General features: G+C 42.2%; 1 protein-coding gene across 9 annotated transcripts in view; it reads right to left on the bottom strand.

Moving 5' to 3' along the window:
• Positions 1-13,899, bottom strand: part of E2F8 (E2F transcription factor 8) — a 28,110-nt gene that overhangs the window by 3,222 nt on the left and 10,989 nt on the right. For 8 of the 9 annotated variants that reach the window (XM_077322050.1, XM_077322048.1, XM_077322047.1 and 5 more), the window contains 7 exons: positions 13,566-13,703; positions 13,144-13,347; positions 11,977-12,055; positions 10,894-11,407; positions 4,244-4,444; positions 1,880-2,006; positions 330-706 (listed from right to left, as the gene is read on the bottom strand). In XM_077322050.1, coding sequence (XP_077178165.1) covers positions 330-706; positions 1,880-2,006; positions 4,244-4,444; positions 10,894-11,407; positions 11,977-12,055; positions 13,144-13,347; positions 13,566-13,703 — 1,640 coding nt within the window. The remainder of the gene's footprint in view (positions 1-329; positions 707-1,879; positions 2,007-4,243; positions 4,445-10,893; positions 11,408-11,976; positions 12,056-13,143; positions 13,348-13,565; positions 13,704-13,899) is intronic. The other variant, XM_077322053.1, reaches the window with a different exon arrangement.

Here is a 13,899-nt window from a genome sequence, read left to right as displayed (position 1 = left end):
GCTTTATCACACTTGCACAACAATCAGTTCTAGAACTATAAGTAAACTGCCACATGGTGGCAACAGAAATTTACTGCCTATGGAATAAGCTCCCGTAGGCTAGACATAGCCCATGGACTGTTAGTATTTCAAAAAGTTTTAGTCTGGCCCCCTTCCTGGCATTTAAACATTAGATTCTGAACTTGCAACCTGGAATAGCCCAAACAAGTAGCCATCCACAGGTTGACAACTGTACAGAGCAGCTTCAAGAAACATTTAGTGTTTACCGTATCAAATGCAGTACCTACTGCACAAAATTTAAGTCAAAAGATACAAAGGAGGCCTCTTACCTGCTGTAATGGAATTGTTAGAACTTGTTTGCCGTTTAACTCATGGCTGCGCTCGAGTGTTTTCCCTTGCTTTGAATCTACATTTTTAGAGACAGAACGAAGACATTCTGCTCCTTGATGGATCAGGGCAGTTCCAAGTCCTGTATCTGCAGATATTTGCATGGCAGCTGGAATAAGTCCCAAGTGCTGTAGTGTAAAGTTCAGGACAGAAGAACTTGGGGCCTGGATGGGATTAGCATGAGACACTGGAGGAAGAATAGTGCTGTTTACCACAGGAATGGTGGGTACAGAAGATGCTGGTAACATTAGATTCATGGGTGTTATATGAAAAGCAGGGAGATTAACTGCTGTAAATCCAGATGTCACTGGAATGCCACCTATGCCAGGGAAGAGAGAGAGAGCAAACCATTATGCCATGAGAAAGGCCCTATCATTCAGATTGTCTAGACATGAAGAAGTTCTTGCAGTGCAGACAAGGAATAACTATTTGGGCATATTGGGCTTTAGGAGATACATTTCACTGCATAAGAGAATTAATGTTAATCCTCCTAGCTTCTTCCTGAAAGTACACGTCGATTCAAATCCACAAAGAACACTTAATATCCCAAATGAAGATTTTTTTTAGAGATACTAAGACAGCAGGGCAGTGTACTTTTAAATACAGAAGGGATAGAGGCTACAGGTACTTTGCCAGTCCTGTGTGGAAACTGACTGACTCCATCATTCTAGGGTCACGGATGCTACACCAGATGTGGAAAGCCAACACTGCAAAGCCCTGACCTGGATAGCCCAGGCTAGACTGATCTTGTCAGGTCTCAAATGTTAAGCAGGGTCAATGCTGACTAGTGTTTGGATGGGAGATTGCAAAGGAATACCAGGGTTGTGAGGCAAAAGCAGGCAATGGCAAACTGCCTTGGAATGTCCCTTGCCTTGAAAACCCACAGGGTCACTATAAGTCAGCTATGACTTGGTGCCATTTTAACACTGCAAACAGTGAGTGAAAGCATAACAAGGAAGACTGGAGTGCCCAACAGAATTAAATAAAAAATTCACAAGTCTAGGGATAAACAAGTGCTACTCTTTTATTCTCCTACACAAGTGATGAAAAGAGAACTTTATTTATTTATTATTTATATACCGCCCTCCCCTGTGGCTCAAGGCAGTTTACATGGAACACGGGGAACAAGGAACAATACAATAACCATGTCAAATGAGTAACAGAGTTAACAGTGTTTAACAGCTTCAACATTATAACAGTTTAATTAACAACGTCAACATTTTAACAGTCCCACGGTTGGTCAGTTCAGGGTCCTGATCTGCTCTGGGAGCTCATTCCAAAGGAGGGGGGGGGGCTCCTTTGAAGGACAGGACGAAAAAGTAATAAATAATCTGTCACCAATAGGAGACAAGATAGAAAGAGACTGAAATGAGCTCTGGGATACACCAGAGGTACTTATTCTTTATTATTATACTCATAAGCTTCCTTTCGACACATATAGGACTCAAGATGTCTTTAACTTATACATGAAACATAATAAAATAATACCCACCAGCAGAACTGTAGGACTTTCGTTCTGTTAAGCACATCTCCGCTTTCCCTTTGTTAGAAACAGTGATCTCATTGTCATGTTGGGTGCATTGAGGAAGAGGTATAAGGTAACTTGAAGGAAACCAAACCTGGGGGGGGGGGGGACGGGACGAAGGGTAAATATGCTATTTATAAATATTTCAGACAAACATGGATTTCCTGTCAAGATAGTTCAGCCATTGCAGTGGCATTGTATCATTGCAGCAGCATATTTTTGTCATGTAAATCCTTCTCTAACAAATGAACAGTGCAGTCCTATAAAGCATTTCTTTCAATGAATGGACTCTGCACAGGACTGCATTGCGAATGCTTTAACTCTCTCATAGAAAGTATGGCCCAACAGAAATGAATATTAAGGCACGGTTCGATCATATATTAATGGAAATCTTATTTTTGGTGTTCACTGACATCATGTATGGAAAATAAACACTGAATTGTGAATGGCAATATCATCTCCAACAAAAAATCATACCACGCTCCTTATTTTAATTTTATTCCTTTTCCATAGCCGCTTTCATTACTAAATTCCCACATACAGAGCAGTAAAGTCAGATACTAAATAATAAAAGATAGAACAGCATCAAACACAGCAGGAGAGGAAACAAGCTTAATGTTGTACTGTCCTATGGTACCGTATATAAAAGCAGAAGGTACCTGAGGTATGTATGACCCCATATCATGTGCCTCCATTCACCAATCACACATTATTCGGTGGACTGCACATCCATGCAAAAACCAGCCAGCTTAACAGCAATGAAGGGCAGGAAAAAACACCAAGAACGTTAAAAAGGGTAACTATGGAATGCAGTTTATCCTTCCCTATCCAGACTTGTATTCTATGTGACTAATCACCCAGAAAAATGCCAGTGTATCAAAATTTCCATTTATTATTTAGATAGTGTGTACTTTTATTTAAGGACTAATCAGTTAGTCGACTTTGAACCTCACTGAATTAGAACTGTGAATCTATTTAGTTAGAGCACTTAGAAATGTGGTTATTTCTTTTGTTACAAAAAAAAATCTCAATAATCCTCTCAAGGGGGAAAAAACACCTTTCCCACTTATACATACTTACTTATCAGCAAGTTATTTCTGAGGCAGCGTACCACAATGAAACACAAAACATCACTTTCAAATCATAAAAATCTGACTACACGTGATCTGAAACCACCAACAAAAGCCAGCATAATCCCAGCAGAGAGGGAGGGAAAATGAATCTATAATCAGCTCATCAGTATTGCAAGCCAAATAATTACATCTTAAGGAAAGTGGGCAGGGGGGTGGGGAGGAGGGGATAATCCAGAGCCTGCATAAAAACAACTTTGCCTAAAGCTAGAGAAACTGGGCTCCAGGTAAGCTGCTGCAGGGAGGAAGCATCCAAAGCAATCACAGCCACCAAGAAGGGCCGGTCCCTTGAGGCTGCATGCCTCACCTCTGATGGTTGGGCCCCATCCTGTAGCTGAAGAGAAGGCTTATGTAGGAACAAGCAGTCCAGATATTCTGGTACTGAAGAAGAGTTAGTTCTTATATGCCACTTTTCTCTACCTGAAGGAGTCTCAAAGCAGCTTGCAATCGCTTTTCCTTTCCTCTCCCCACAACAGATACCCTGTGAGGTAGGTGGGGCTGACACAGCTCTGATAGAACTGCTCTGTATGACTAGCTCTAACAGGACTGTGACTAGCCCAAAGATACCCAGCTGGCTGCACGTGGGAGGAGCAAGGAATCAAACCCAGCTCGCCAAATTAGAAGTTGGCAGTCCTAACCACTACCCCAAACTGTTAATAAATGAGCACCTATTATTAGAGAGAAGCAAGGTGGATATAAAATCCATCATTTAAAATATTAGATGTCAAAAATTTAAGTCAGGCTTAAAAAATGCAGGCTGGCTAAAGAGGGTATTTAGATATAACCAGCCAAAGTGAAACCTGAACACCACACAGCAACTCTTAAAGCCTGAACTTGAGATCATTTTAGGGCTGCACCAATAGAATTGCTTTTCTTCAGTGGATAACACCCTGTCATCAAGCTTGGGTGCCTTGCACTGAAAGAAAGTACCACTGGTACAGGAGAAGATGGAGGAGGAGGAGGAGGGGGAGGGGAGGTAGAGGAGGAAAAGAACATTTTCACCAGCCAAAGAAATCTGAAAACAGCTTATAATCACCTTCCCTTCTTCCCCCCACAACAGATGTCCTATGAGGTAGGTGGGGCTGAGAGAGCTATATAAAAGATAAAGAATAAATAGAAAAATTGGTCTACTGGCATTTTTCCTTGGTCAGTAAAGTCACCAATTCAAATGAACCCACCCTGCAATGAAGGGCTTATATACCTTGTGTGCAGGCAACTCCGGAGCTGGGAGTCCTGTGCTGTCATTGCCCAAACTATTTCTCTGCTTCTGCTGCTCAGATTTATCTCCCCTGCTTTGCTTCATGCTTTTGTATTTATTTTGTTCTGCTGATGAAACTAAGACTTCCTGGTCCAGATGTAAAGTTATGGAAGACTGGGTGTTTGAATTCTTAATGGATTCTCCCTAAGGGGAAAAAGTCTTAGTTATTAAGCTCTTTGCACATCACGTCTCCCAAAAATCTGTTTAAGGTAGCTCTAAACAAAAGATAGAATGTTTAAAAATACAAATTAAAGCAGTGATAATAAAGTTATTTCATCAAAACTAACTCCACCAGCAATACAACCACCTTAATCTGCAGACAATCGCTAGGTAAAAACCACTAATACCTCCAATACATACAAGAAGCACAAAAAGAACACTAGAACAGTCGTAAAAACCATGAAATGGGATACAAGCCTGTCTTCCAAACAGGTCAAGTTTTCAGTTTTACATACTGTACTAACAAGCATCTCCACACATGCTGACTTTGATTCCTTGGATATTCAAATTCCCATCCTGTCATGTCCTACCTCTGAAGATGCCAGCCAAAATTACTGATGATATGACAGGGACTAAAATTACCAGACAATGGCCTCACAGCCTGGGAAAACCACAACAACCATTGGATATGATTTGTACTGTTGGTGTTTTTTAAAGGAATTAATGCGCCAACACTAAACTAATTAATAAATGCTATGGAGTGCCATCCTAAGCAGGCCTACACAGACTCCTGGTCAAATCTATTCAGTTGGGCTCAATTTCCAGGAAAGTGCTCTTAGGATGTCATCTTGCATTACAAGCTTTCACCCATATCGTTGAAAATTCTTTATAATAATTTAGAAGATTAAACAATTTTTTAAAATAGCTGAGTCTAGTTTTAAGCTAATATTCATATGTTAAGACTTCTAACCCCCTTCAAGGATCGCTGCCTTGTTGTGGCAAGGGGGCTTGCGTAGTTCAGTGAAGCTATGAGCTATACCGTGCAGGGCCACCCAAGACGGACAGGTCATAGCTGAGAGCTCTGACAAAAGGTGATCCACTGGAGAAGGAAATGGCAAACCACTCCAGTATCTTTGCCATGAAAACTCTATGGACAGTTCCAATAGGCATAACGATATGACGCCGGAAGATGAGCCCCTCAGGTCGGAAGGTGTCCAATATGCTACTGGGGATGAGCAGACTGCTAGTACGAGTAGCGCCAGAATGAATGAAGCGGCTGGGCCAAAGCCGAAAGGACGCTCAGTTGTGGAAGTAACTGGTGGCGAAAAGACAGTCCGATGCTGTAAAGACTTTTTTTCCATAGGAACCTGGAACGTCAGATCCATGAATCAAGGCAAGCTGGACGTGGTTAAACAAGAAATGAGAAGACTGAACATCGACATTTTAGGAATCAGTGAACTAAAATGGACAGGAATGGGTGAATTTAATTCAGATGACCATCAGGTATACTACTGTGGACAAGAATCTCGCAGAAGAAATGGAGTAGCCTTCATAATCAATAAGAGAGTAGGAAAAGCAGTCTTGGGATACAATCCCCAAAATGACAGAATGATCTCAGTTCGAATCCAAGGCAAACCATTCAACATCACAGTGATCCAGGTCTATGCCCCAACCACTGCTGCTGAAGAGGATGAAGTTGATCAGTTCTATGAAGCCCTACAACACCTTATAGAAGCAACGCCAAAAAATGATGTGCTTATCATCATGGGGGATTGGAATGCTAAAGTAGGAAGCCAAAAGATAACTGGGATAACAGGCAAGTTTGGCCTTGGAGTACAAAATGAAGCAGGGCACAGGCTGGTAGAATTTTGTCAAGAGAATTCAATGGTCATAGCAAACACTCTTTTCCAACAACCCAAGAGACGACTCTACACATGGACATCACCAGACGGTCAACACAGAAATCAGATTGACTATGTGCTCTGCAGCCAAAGATGGAAAAGTTCTATACAGGCAATAAAAACAAGACCAGGAGCTGATGTGGTTCAGATCATGAGCTTCTTGTTGCAAAATTTAGGCTTAAATTGAAGAAAGTAGGGAAAAGCACTAGGCCACTCAGGTACGAACTAAATCATATCCCCGACGAATATACAGTAGAGGTGACAAATAGATTTAAGGAATTAGATCTGATAGACAGAGTGCCTGAAGAACTATGGACGGAGGTTCGCGACATTGTACAAGAGGTAGCAACTAAAACCATCCCAAAGAAAAAGAAATGCAAGAAATCAAAATGGCTGTCTGAGGAAGCTTTACAAATAGCTAAGGAGAGAAGGGAAGTGAAAGGCAAGGGAGAAAGAGAAAGATACACCCAATTGAATGCAGAATTCCAGAGAAAAGCTAGAAGAGATAAGAATGCCTTCTTAAATGAACAGTGCAAACAAATAGAAGAAAACAATAGAATGGGGAGGACCAGAGATCTTTTCAAGAAAATTGGAGATATGAAGAGAACGTTTCATGCAAAGATGGGTATGATAAGGGACCAAAATGGTAGGGACCTCACAGAAGCAGAAGAGATTAAGCAAAGGTGGCAAAATTATACAGAAGAACTATACAAGAGCGAGCTTAACATCCCTGATGACCACAGTGGGGTAGTTACTGACCTGGAGCCAGACATCCTGGAATGTGAAGTCAAATGGGCCTTAGGAAGTCTGAGCAACAATAAAGCTAGTGGTGGTGACAGCATTCCAGTTGAACTATTCAAAATCTTAAAGGACGATGCAGTAAAAGTGCTACACTCAATATGCCAGCAAATTTGGAAAACTCAGCAATGGCCACAGGATTGGAAAAGGTCAGTTTACATTCCAATCCCAAAGAAGGGCAATGCCAAAGAATGTTCAAACTACCGCACCATTGCACTCATTTCTCATGCTAGCAAAGTTATGCTCAAAATCCTACAAGCTAGGCTCCAGCAATATGTGGACCGAGAACTTCCAGAAGTACAGGCAGGATTTCGAAGAGGTAGAGGAACTAGAGATCAAATTGCCAACATACGCTGGATCATGGAAAAAGCTAGGGAGTTCCAGAAGAACATCTACTTCTGCTTCATTGACTATGCTAAAGCCTTTGATTGTGTGGAGCACAACAAATTGTGGCAAGTTCTTAAAGAGATGGGAATACCAGAGCATCTTATTTGTCTCTTGAGAAATTTATATGCAGGTCAAGAAGCAACAGTGAGAACTGAACATGGAATCACGGATTGGTTCAAAATTGAGAAAGGAGTTCGGCAAGGCTGTATACTGTCGCCTTGCCTATTTAACTTGTATGCGGAGCACATCATGAGAAAGGCGGGATTAGAGGAGTCACAAATTGGGATCAAGATTGCAGGGAGAAATATCAACAACCTCAGATATGCAGATGATACCACTCTAATGGCAGAAAGTGAAGAGGAACTAAAGAGCCTGTTGATGCGGGTGAAGGAGGAGAGTGCAAAAGTTGGCTTGAAACTCAACATCAAGAAAACAAAGATCATGGCAGCCGGCCCTCTCAATTCCTGGCAAATAGATGGGGAAGAAATGGAGATAGTGACAGATTTTATTTTCCTCGGCTCCAAGATCACTGCAGATGGGGACTGCAGCAAAGAAATTAAAAGACGCTTGCTCCTAGGGAGGAAAGCTATGGCAAATCTAGACAGCATCCTAAAAAGCAGAGACATTACCCTACCAACAAAAGTGCGTTTAGTCAAAGCTATGGTATTCCCAGTTGCAATGTATGGCTGCGAAAGTTGGACCATAAGGAAGGCCGAGCGTCAAAGAATTGAGGCTTTTGAACTCTGGTGCTGGAGAAGACTCTTGCGAGTCCCTTGGACTGCAAGGCGAACAAACCGGTCAGTCCTAGAGGAGATCAGCCCTGACTGCTCTTTAGAAGGCCAGATCCTGAAGATGAAACTCAAATACTTTGGCCACCTCATGAGAAGGAAGGACTCCCTGGAGAAGAGCCTAAGGCTAGGAGCGATCGAGGGCAAAAGAAGAAGGGGACGACAGAGAATGAGGTGGATGGATGGAGTCACTGAAGCAGTAGGTGCAAACTTAAAAGGACTCCAGGGAATGGTAGAGGACAGGAAGGCCTGGAGGATCATTGTCCATGGGGTCGCGATGGGTCGGACACGACTTCGCACATAACAACAACAAGACTTCTAATCTGGTTCAATTCTGCACTCCCCCATATGCAGCCAGCTGGGTGACCTTGGGCTTGCCACGGCACTGATAAAACTGTTCTGAGCAGTGATATTAGGTCTCTCTCAACCTCACCCACCTCACAGGGTGTCTGTGGTGGGGACAGGAAGGGGAAGGCGACTGTAAGTTGCTTGAGACTCCTTTGGGGAGAGAAAAGAGGTATATAAGAATCATCTCTTCCTCTATATTTACCTTTCCACTTTCCTAACCTTTCTTTTCTTCCTGCAAAGCATCCACTTGTATGATAGGTCATAATTTGCGTCCCATAGGGACTGGATGGCAGGGTAAGGCTAAGAGATAGCTTTTGACAGTTCTCAAAATTCCATAGCTATCTGTACCTGGAAGGGCAACAGACTACATCTTCTTAGAAAAACAGAAATGCTGAATGGAAACATTTTGCCTGGTTCCTGGGAAAAGAATGCTTCCTTTAAATAGTTATACAGTATTGTTTGGGGCTAATGAGATTCGCAGCCAATGGACCTTAGAGACTAACAGATGTATTGTGGCATAAGCTTTCAGAGACCGGAGCCCAATTTATGAAAGTTTAGGACACAATAATCTGATAGTCTTTCTCACAGGAATTATTTCAACCAGCTTCAAAATCACCCTCCCCATCCCCCAGCAAAGCTGCTTACAGTTCTCACAATGTATCATGCTTTGAATCTGCACGCTATCTCATCTTCTCCCAATTCTTCATCACTTTATCACTACCTTCCAAATCTACATGTGCCTGTAACTACCTACTGCACACAAACATAATTCCTGCTTAGGAGCTTATTGTTGCATTCAGGGTAGCTACTTGAGGATCATCAGCATCAGTCCAGAACAAGCCACACAGTTCAACTCATGTCCTGCTTTTCATTGTTATCCTTACATGGGGTATATTTCTGCAAAAGGAGACCCCCAGTGTGGTAATTCTGGCAGATCGACCATTTGCAGGTCTTTTTCAGTGCTGCCAACCAGCCACTAAAAACATCAAGATTTCTAGCTTACAGAATTTAGTAAGGCTGGCAGAACCAAGGACAGGGATGACAAACGGATGGCAAGGATAGGTTAGGGGCAGACAAGGCAACAGTAGCTTGATACAAGTACGAACTTATTAAAGAACTAGGTTTTTAAGCAGAAGATGCTGGTTTGAGGAGCAGAGAGGAAAAGCCGACCCCAAGCGGTAGGAAATAGCATATTACAAAACATGATAGAAAAAGTAATCAGAAAGGGAGGAAGAGATGGTGCACTTATACAAAGCACAAAGAGAGCTGTTACAGAAGCATATATACTTGATGAAACACATGACAGATACTTGTTGAGCTCTAAAAAGCTGCTTCATGTTTTCCAGAAGGTTTGACCAGGGACAATGAAATGGGTGCCTGGCTTTACATGTAGGTATCTCAGTATCTGCAAGAGAACTCCTTTCGTAATAGTTTTGCATCCTTTTCACCTGAGGACCATGGTCCAGCTAGCTGCACCTTCTTGCACACTGATAAACTTCCTTCAGAATAACTAGGGAGTCCTGCAGTGAGACTTGAAGTTTGGGAATGTGTGTATATGTGTGTATAAAGGTAAAGGTATCCCCTGTGCAAGCACTGAGTCATGTCTGACCCTTGGGGTGACACCCTCCAGCGTTTTCATGGCAGACTCAATACGGGGTGGTTTGCCAGTGCCTTCCCCAGTCATTACCGTTTACCCCCCAGCAAGCTGGGTACTCATTTTACCGACCTCAAAAGGATGGAAGGCCAGGTCAACCTTGAGCCGGATGCTGGGATTGAACTCCCAGCCTCATGGGCAGAACTTCAGACAGCATGTCTTCTGCCTTACCACTCTGCGCCACAAGAGGCTCTATATGTGTGTATACATATATTTAATAAAAAGGAGCACAATTTGAGGCAAACAATCCCAGTGCAAATAATCTCAGTCCAGTTATGTAGACAAATAATAGCCTCCTCTAAGAAAAGTGCCTCTGTGGAAAGTGCCATCAAGTCATCGCTGGCTTAAGGTGACCCACAGAGTTTTCAAGGCAAGAGACATCTTAAGATGGTTTGCCGTTGCCTGCTTCTATGGCCCAACCTTGATATTACTTAGAGGCCTCTCATCCAAACACTAGCCGGGGCTGACCTGCTTAGCTTTCGAGAGTTGATGAGACTGGGCCTGGGCCATCCAAGTCACGGCTGCCTCTGCATGGAGACACAATGCTCTAAACCACACTGGATTCAGAGACCGAGAGGAGTTACTTTCATTAGAAGTGACTGGAATAGTAAGACAAAGCAGAGTCTCCTTTATGGCTGGATGTTTTGGCCTCAACTGAATTATATCTCACAACACTCAATTTGGGATTTGCTTGCCTAGTGAGATGTCATGCATTTCATTTGTCCCTGTTCTCCATCATTCAGTATTTTAAAGAGAATACACTTTTACACGGCTTACCAGTAATGTGTCTTGAAGCTTTGCCTCCTCACTTTTAAATTTTTTAACAGGACTATACTCCAGTACTAATTTACATCTTTTAAGAAATTTCTCTGGCGTACAGTCATTTTTGGAACCTTCGTGCTTCTTGGCAGACTCAGTGCTCTCACTGTTAGCATGAGCATCACTCTCTCCCAAGTTGGTGTCATCACCTTCAGCACGAATTTTACCAGGTACTGTTTTTGAACCAGTTTCTGCAGGGTATTTGATTCCAAACACATTAGCACAGGGAACAGGCTGCACTGTAAAACTTGGATTGCATGCTGTTGCTATCTGTGTTTGGGGTGGATGCACATACATTGTGTACGACACGTTGGAATGGAGATGAGGTAGTACTGGTGGAGACGCTGAACTATGGACCTTTACATGTGAAGGTAACACGAATGTTTCAGATTTCAAACAAGATTCAGGTTGCAAAGCCAGAGTACACGGCAAAGGAGTGGATGCCAATCTCAGTTTTGTCTTTTGCAGTTCCCTAAGGGGGGGAAAACACATTATGTTAAAATATTGTCATTCAAAATTGCTTTGTTAATAAAAGAACAAGACACAAAGGATCTGGTTTTGCTTATTTAGAAATGAAAGGGTTGCACAACACTTCTCTTACATCAAAGTCGGTGGCTTAGATCCAGCAATTTTATAGGAGTCACTGATGGATATGGATTTTCTGCAAGAAGAGGGAATGCCTTTGTCATCCACCTCACTGCAGCACCTGCTCATGTGCCTGTTTGTTCATGTAGGTCCTGCAAACCCACACATTCTCTTTCCCGGGGGCAAATGGGACTGCTGGAGTGAAGGGAATGCAGCAAAAATCTGTTCCTCCTGCTGATGTATCACAGACTCCAAATCACTATTTCTAGTTCAACTGTTTAAAGGCAGTTATGGAGCAGTCTTAGCATTTGTGGCAATACATAATCATAACCTAAACAGTTATGAGATTCTGGCATAAATCGCTAGCTGAGAGTTGTCCGATTTAAGTGGTTGGTTTGACATACATTCACAAAGCAATCAAGATGGCATCGCTCTATACAGCTTTGACAAACATACCTTGATTGCTCATCTAATTGCTGTTTGCAAATTGCAGCAAGTTGAGCCATCTTGCTGGGAACACTTGATGGAATATGACCTTTTGGGGGGAAAATAAACAAAAAGATTTTACTAGAACCATATAGTTTGTGAAGTTTAAAACTGGTTTGAGCAATTCATGGCCACTGAGTCCTCTTTTCTGAGTCTACCATTCTTTCTGGTAGGGTGTCTGTCATGCAGTACATAGCCCAGACTCCTGGCCCAACTGAAGGAATCTACACACAGATGATATATCTTAACACCTAGGCCAATGTAGCTTAACTTGCAGCAGTCCTCTCAGAACTGAGGCGGAGATCTTTTTCATCCTTGCTACCTGAGATTTAAAGATTCCCAGGCTTGAGTATATCATGCTTCACTTCTAGGCCTACTAAATGGAAACATCTTCAAAAAGAAAAAAAATGAAAAACACATGCAAAAGAGAAGACTGAAATGTAATGTATGCATGGCTGTCAATTGACCATGAAATTCAGCATAAAGGTAAAGGTATCCCCTGTGCAAGCACCAAGTCATGTCTGACCCTTGGGGTGACGCCCTCTAGCATTTTCCTGGCAGACTCAATACAGGGTGCTTTACCATTCCCTTCCCCAGTCATTACCGTTTTACCCCCCAGCAAGCTGGGTACTCATTTTACCAACCTCGGAAGGATGGAAGGCTAAGTCAACCTAGAGGCGGTTGCTGGGACTGAACTCCCAGCTTCACGGTCAGAGCTTCAGACAGCATGTCGGCTGCCTTACCACCCTGCGCCACAAGAGGTAATTTAAAAATCACCTATTTTTTCAAACAACAGGAACCTGTGCAATGAAAAACTGCTTTGTAGTTTTTCACACACACATATGAAAGCATAAAGGAACCTTAAGTAGCACTGGGAATTGAACACTATTGGTCTTTCTAGGCTTCTGGAGCTCAGTGCAGATGTATGGATTGGCTATGCTTTGGTCAGTCTAATCTCAGAAACAAATAAATTATGTACAGCCTTTTTCTGGCAAATGAGCATGTGCTCCCACTGCCCCCCTTCCCCAGTGCAAAGAGATAGAACAAACAACATTGTATTCAGCATGACAGAATGTCTATTCAATATTTCAGGTGGCTGCAGGGTAATACAGAGCGGAATCTTTTTCAAGTACATACTTGTGTTTTTCTTGATGGGACTGCTTGGAGCAGAATGAGTTTTTCTATGATCATTTTTTGCCGATTTTATTAAGGATGGATGCCGTGTGAAGCCTTGTTTACATCTTGTGGGGAAAAGGTTCTTGGAACAATGATCTTTGGAAGTCTCCTGGTCCACAGGATGAGATAGAGCAATACTAGAGGGCGAATGTACAGACGATGCATCTATAAATAAATAACTACATAAATACATGATGCAAATTGTGCATGATATTAAAAACTCACCACTTTTATTGAAGTTGTTAGTATGCTAAACAGCTGTATCAAGCCAGCTGTTATCTCTATGGATACAAGACAAAACTGCCATTTCTTCTTTTGGTTAGTTGGAAGTTTGGTTAGAATACCAATTCTAATGTAGAATATAGAAATAACAGTACACCTACCCTGAACATCTGCAAAAACATCTGGTCCTATCCATTCAAATGCTGGCTTGCGGCCCTTTTCTTCTTTAACGTGAACTTTCTTGATTAGATCAAGGCTACCGAGAACATTAGCAATATCATATAGTCTCCGGATTTTAGCTGAAACAAATTTAAAAGGCTAAGGAAGATGTAGCTCTGCTACTTAACTAACAAACAGAGTTCAATATTGTAAAATTTAGAAAAATTATGCTTCCATCTCTTCCCAAGAGAAGAGTTCAGGAACCTACTGATGTGTACACATTTTACTCTTCTGCAACAACAGCCCCCAGCTAAATATATTTTCAATATAGTTAAA

Source organism: Paroedura picta, chromosome 2, assembly GCF_049243985.1.
Source record: "Paroedura picta isolate Pp20150507F chromosome 2, Ppicta_v3.0, whole genome shotgun sequence".
Taxonomy (NCBI): domain Eukaryota; kingdom Metazoa; phylum Chordata; class Lepidosauria; order Squamata; family Gekkonidae; genus Paroedura; species Paroedura picta.
Note: the sequence above shows the minus strand (reverse complement) of the source record. Positions and strands in the feature narration are given on the sequence as shown.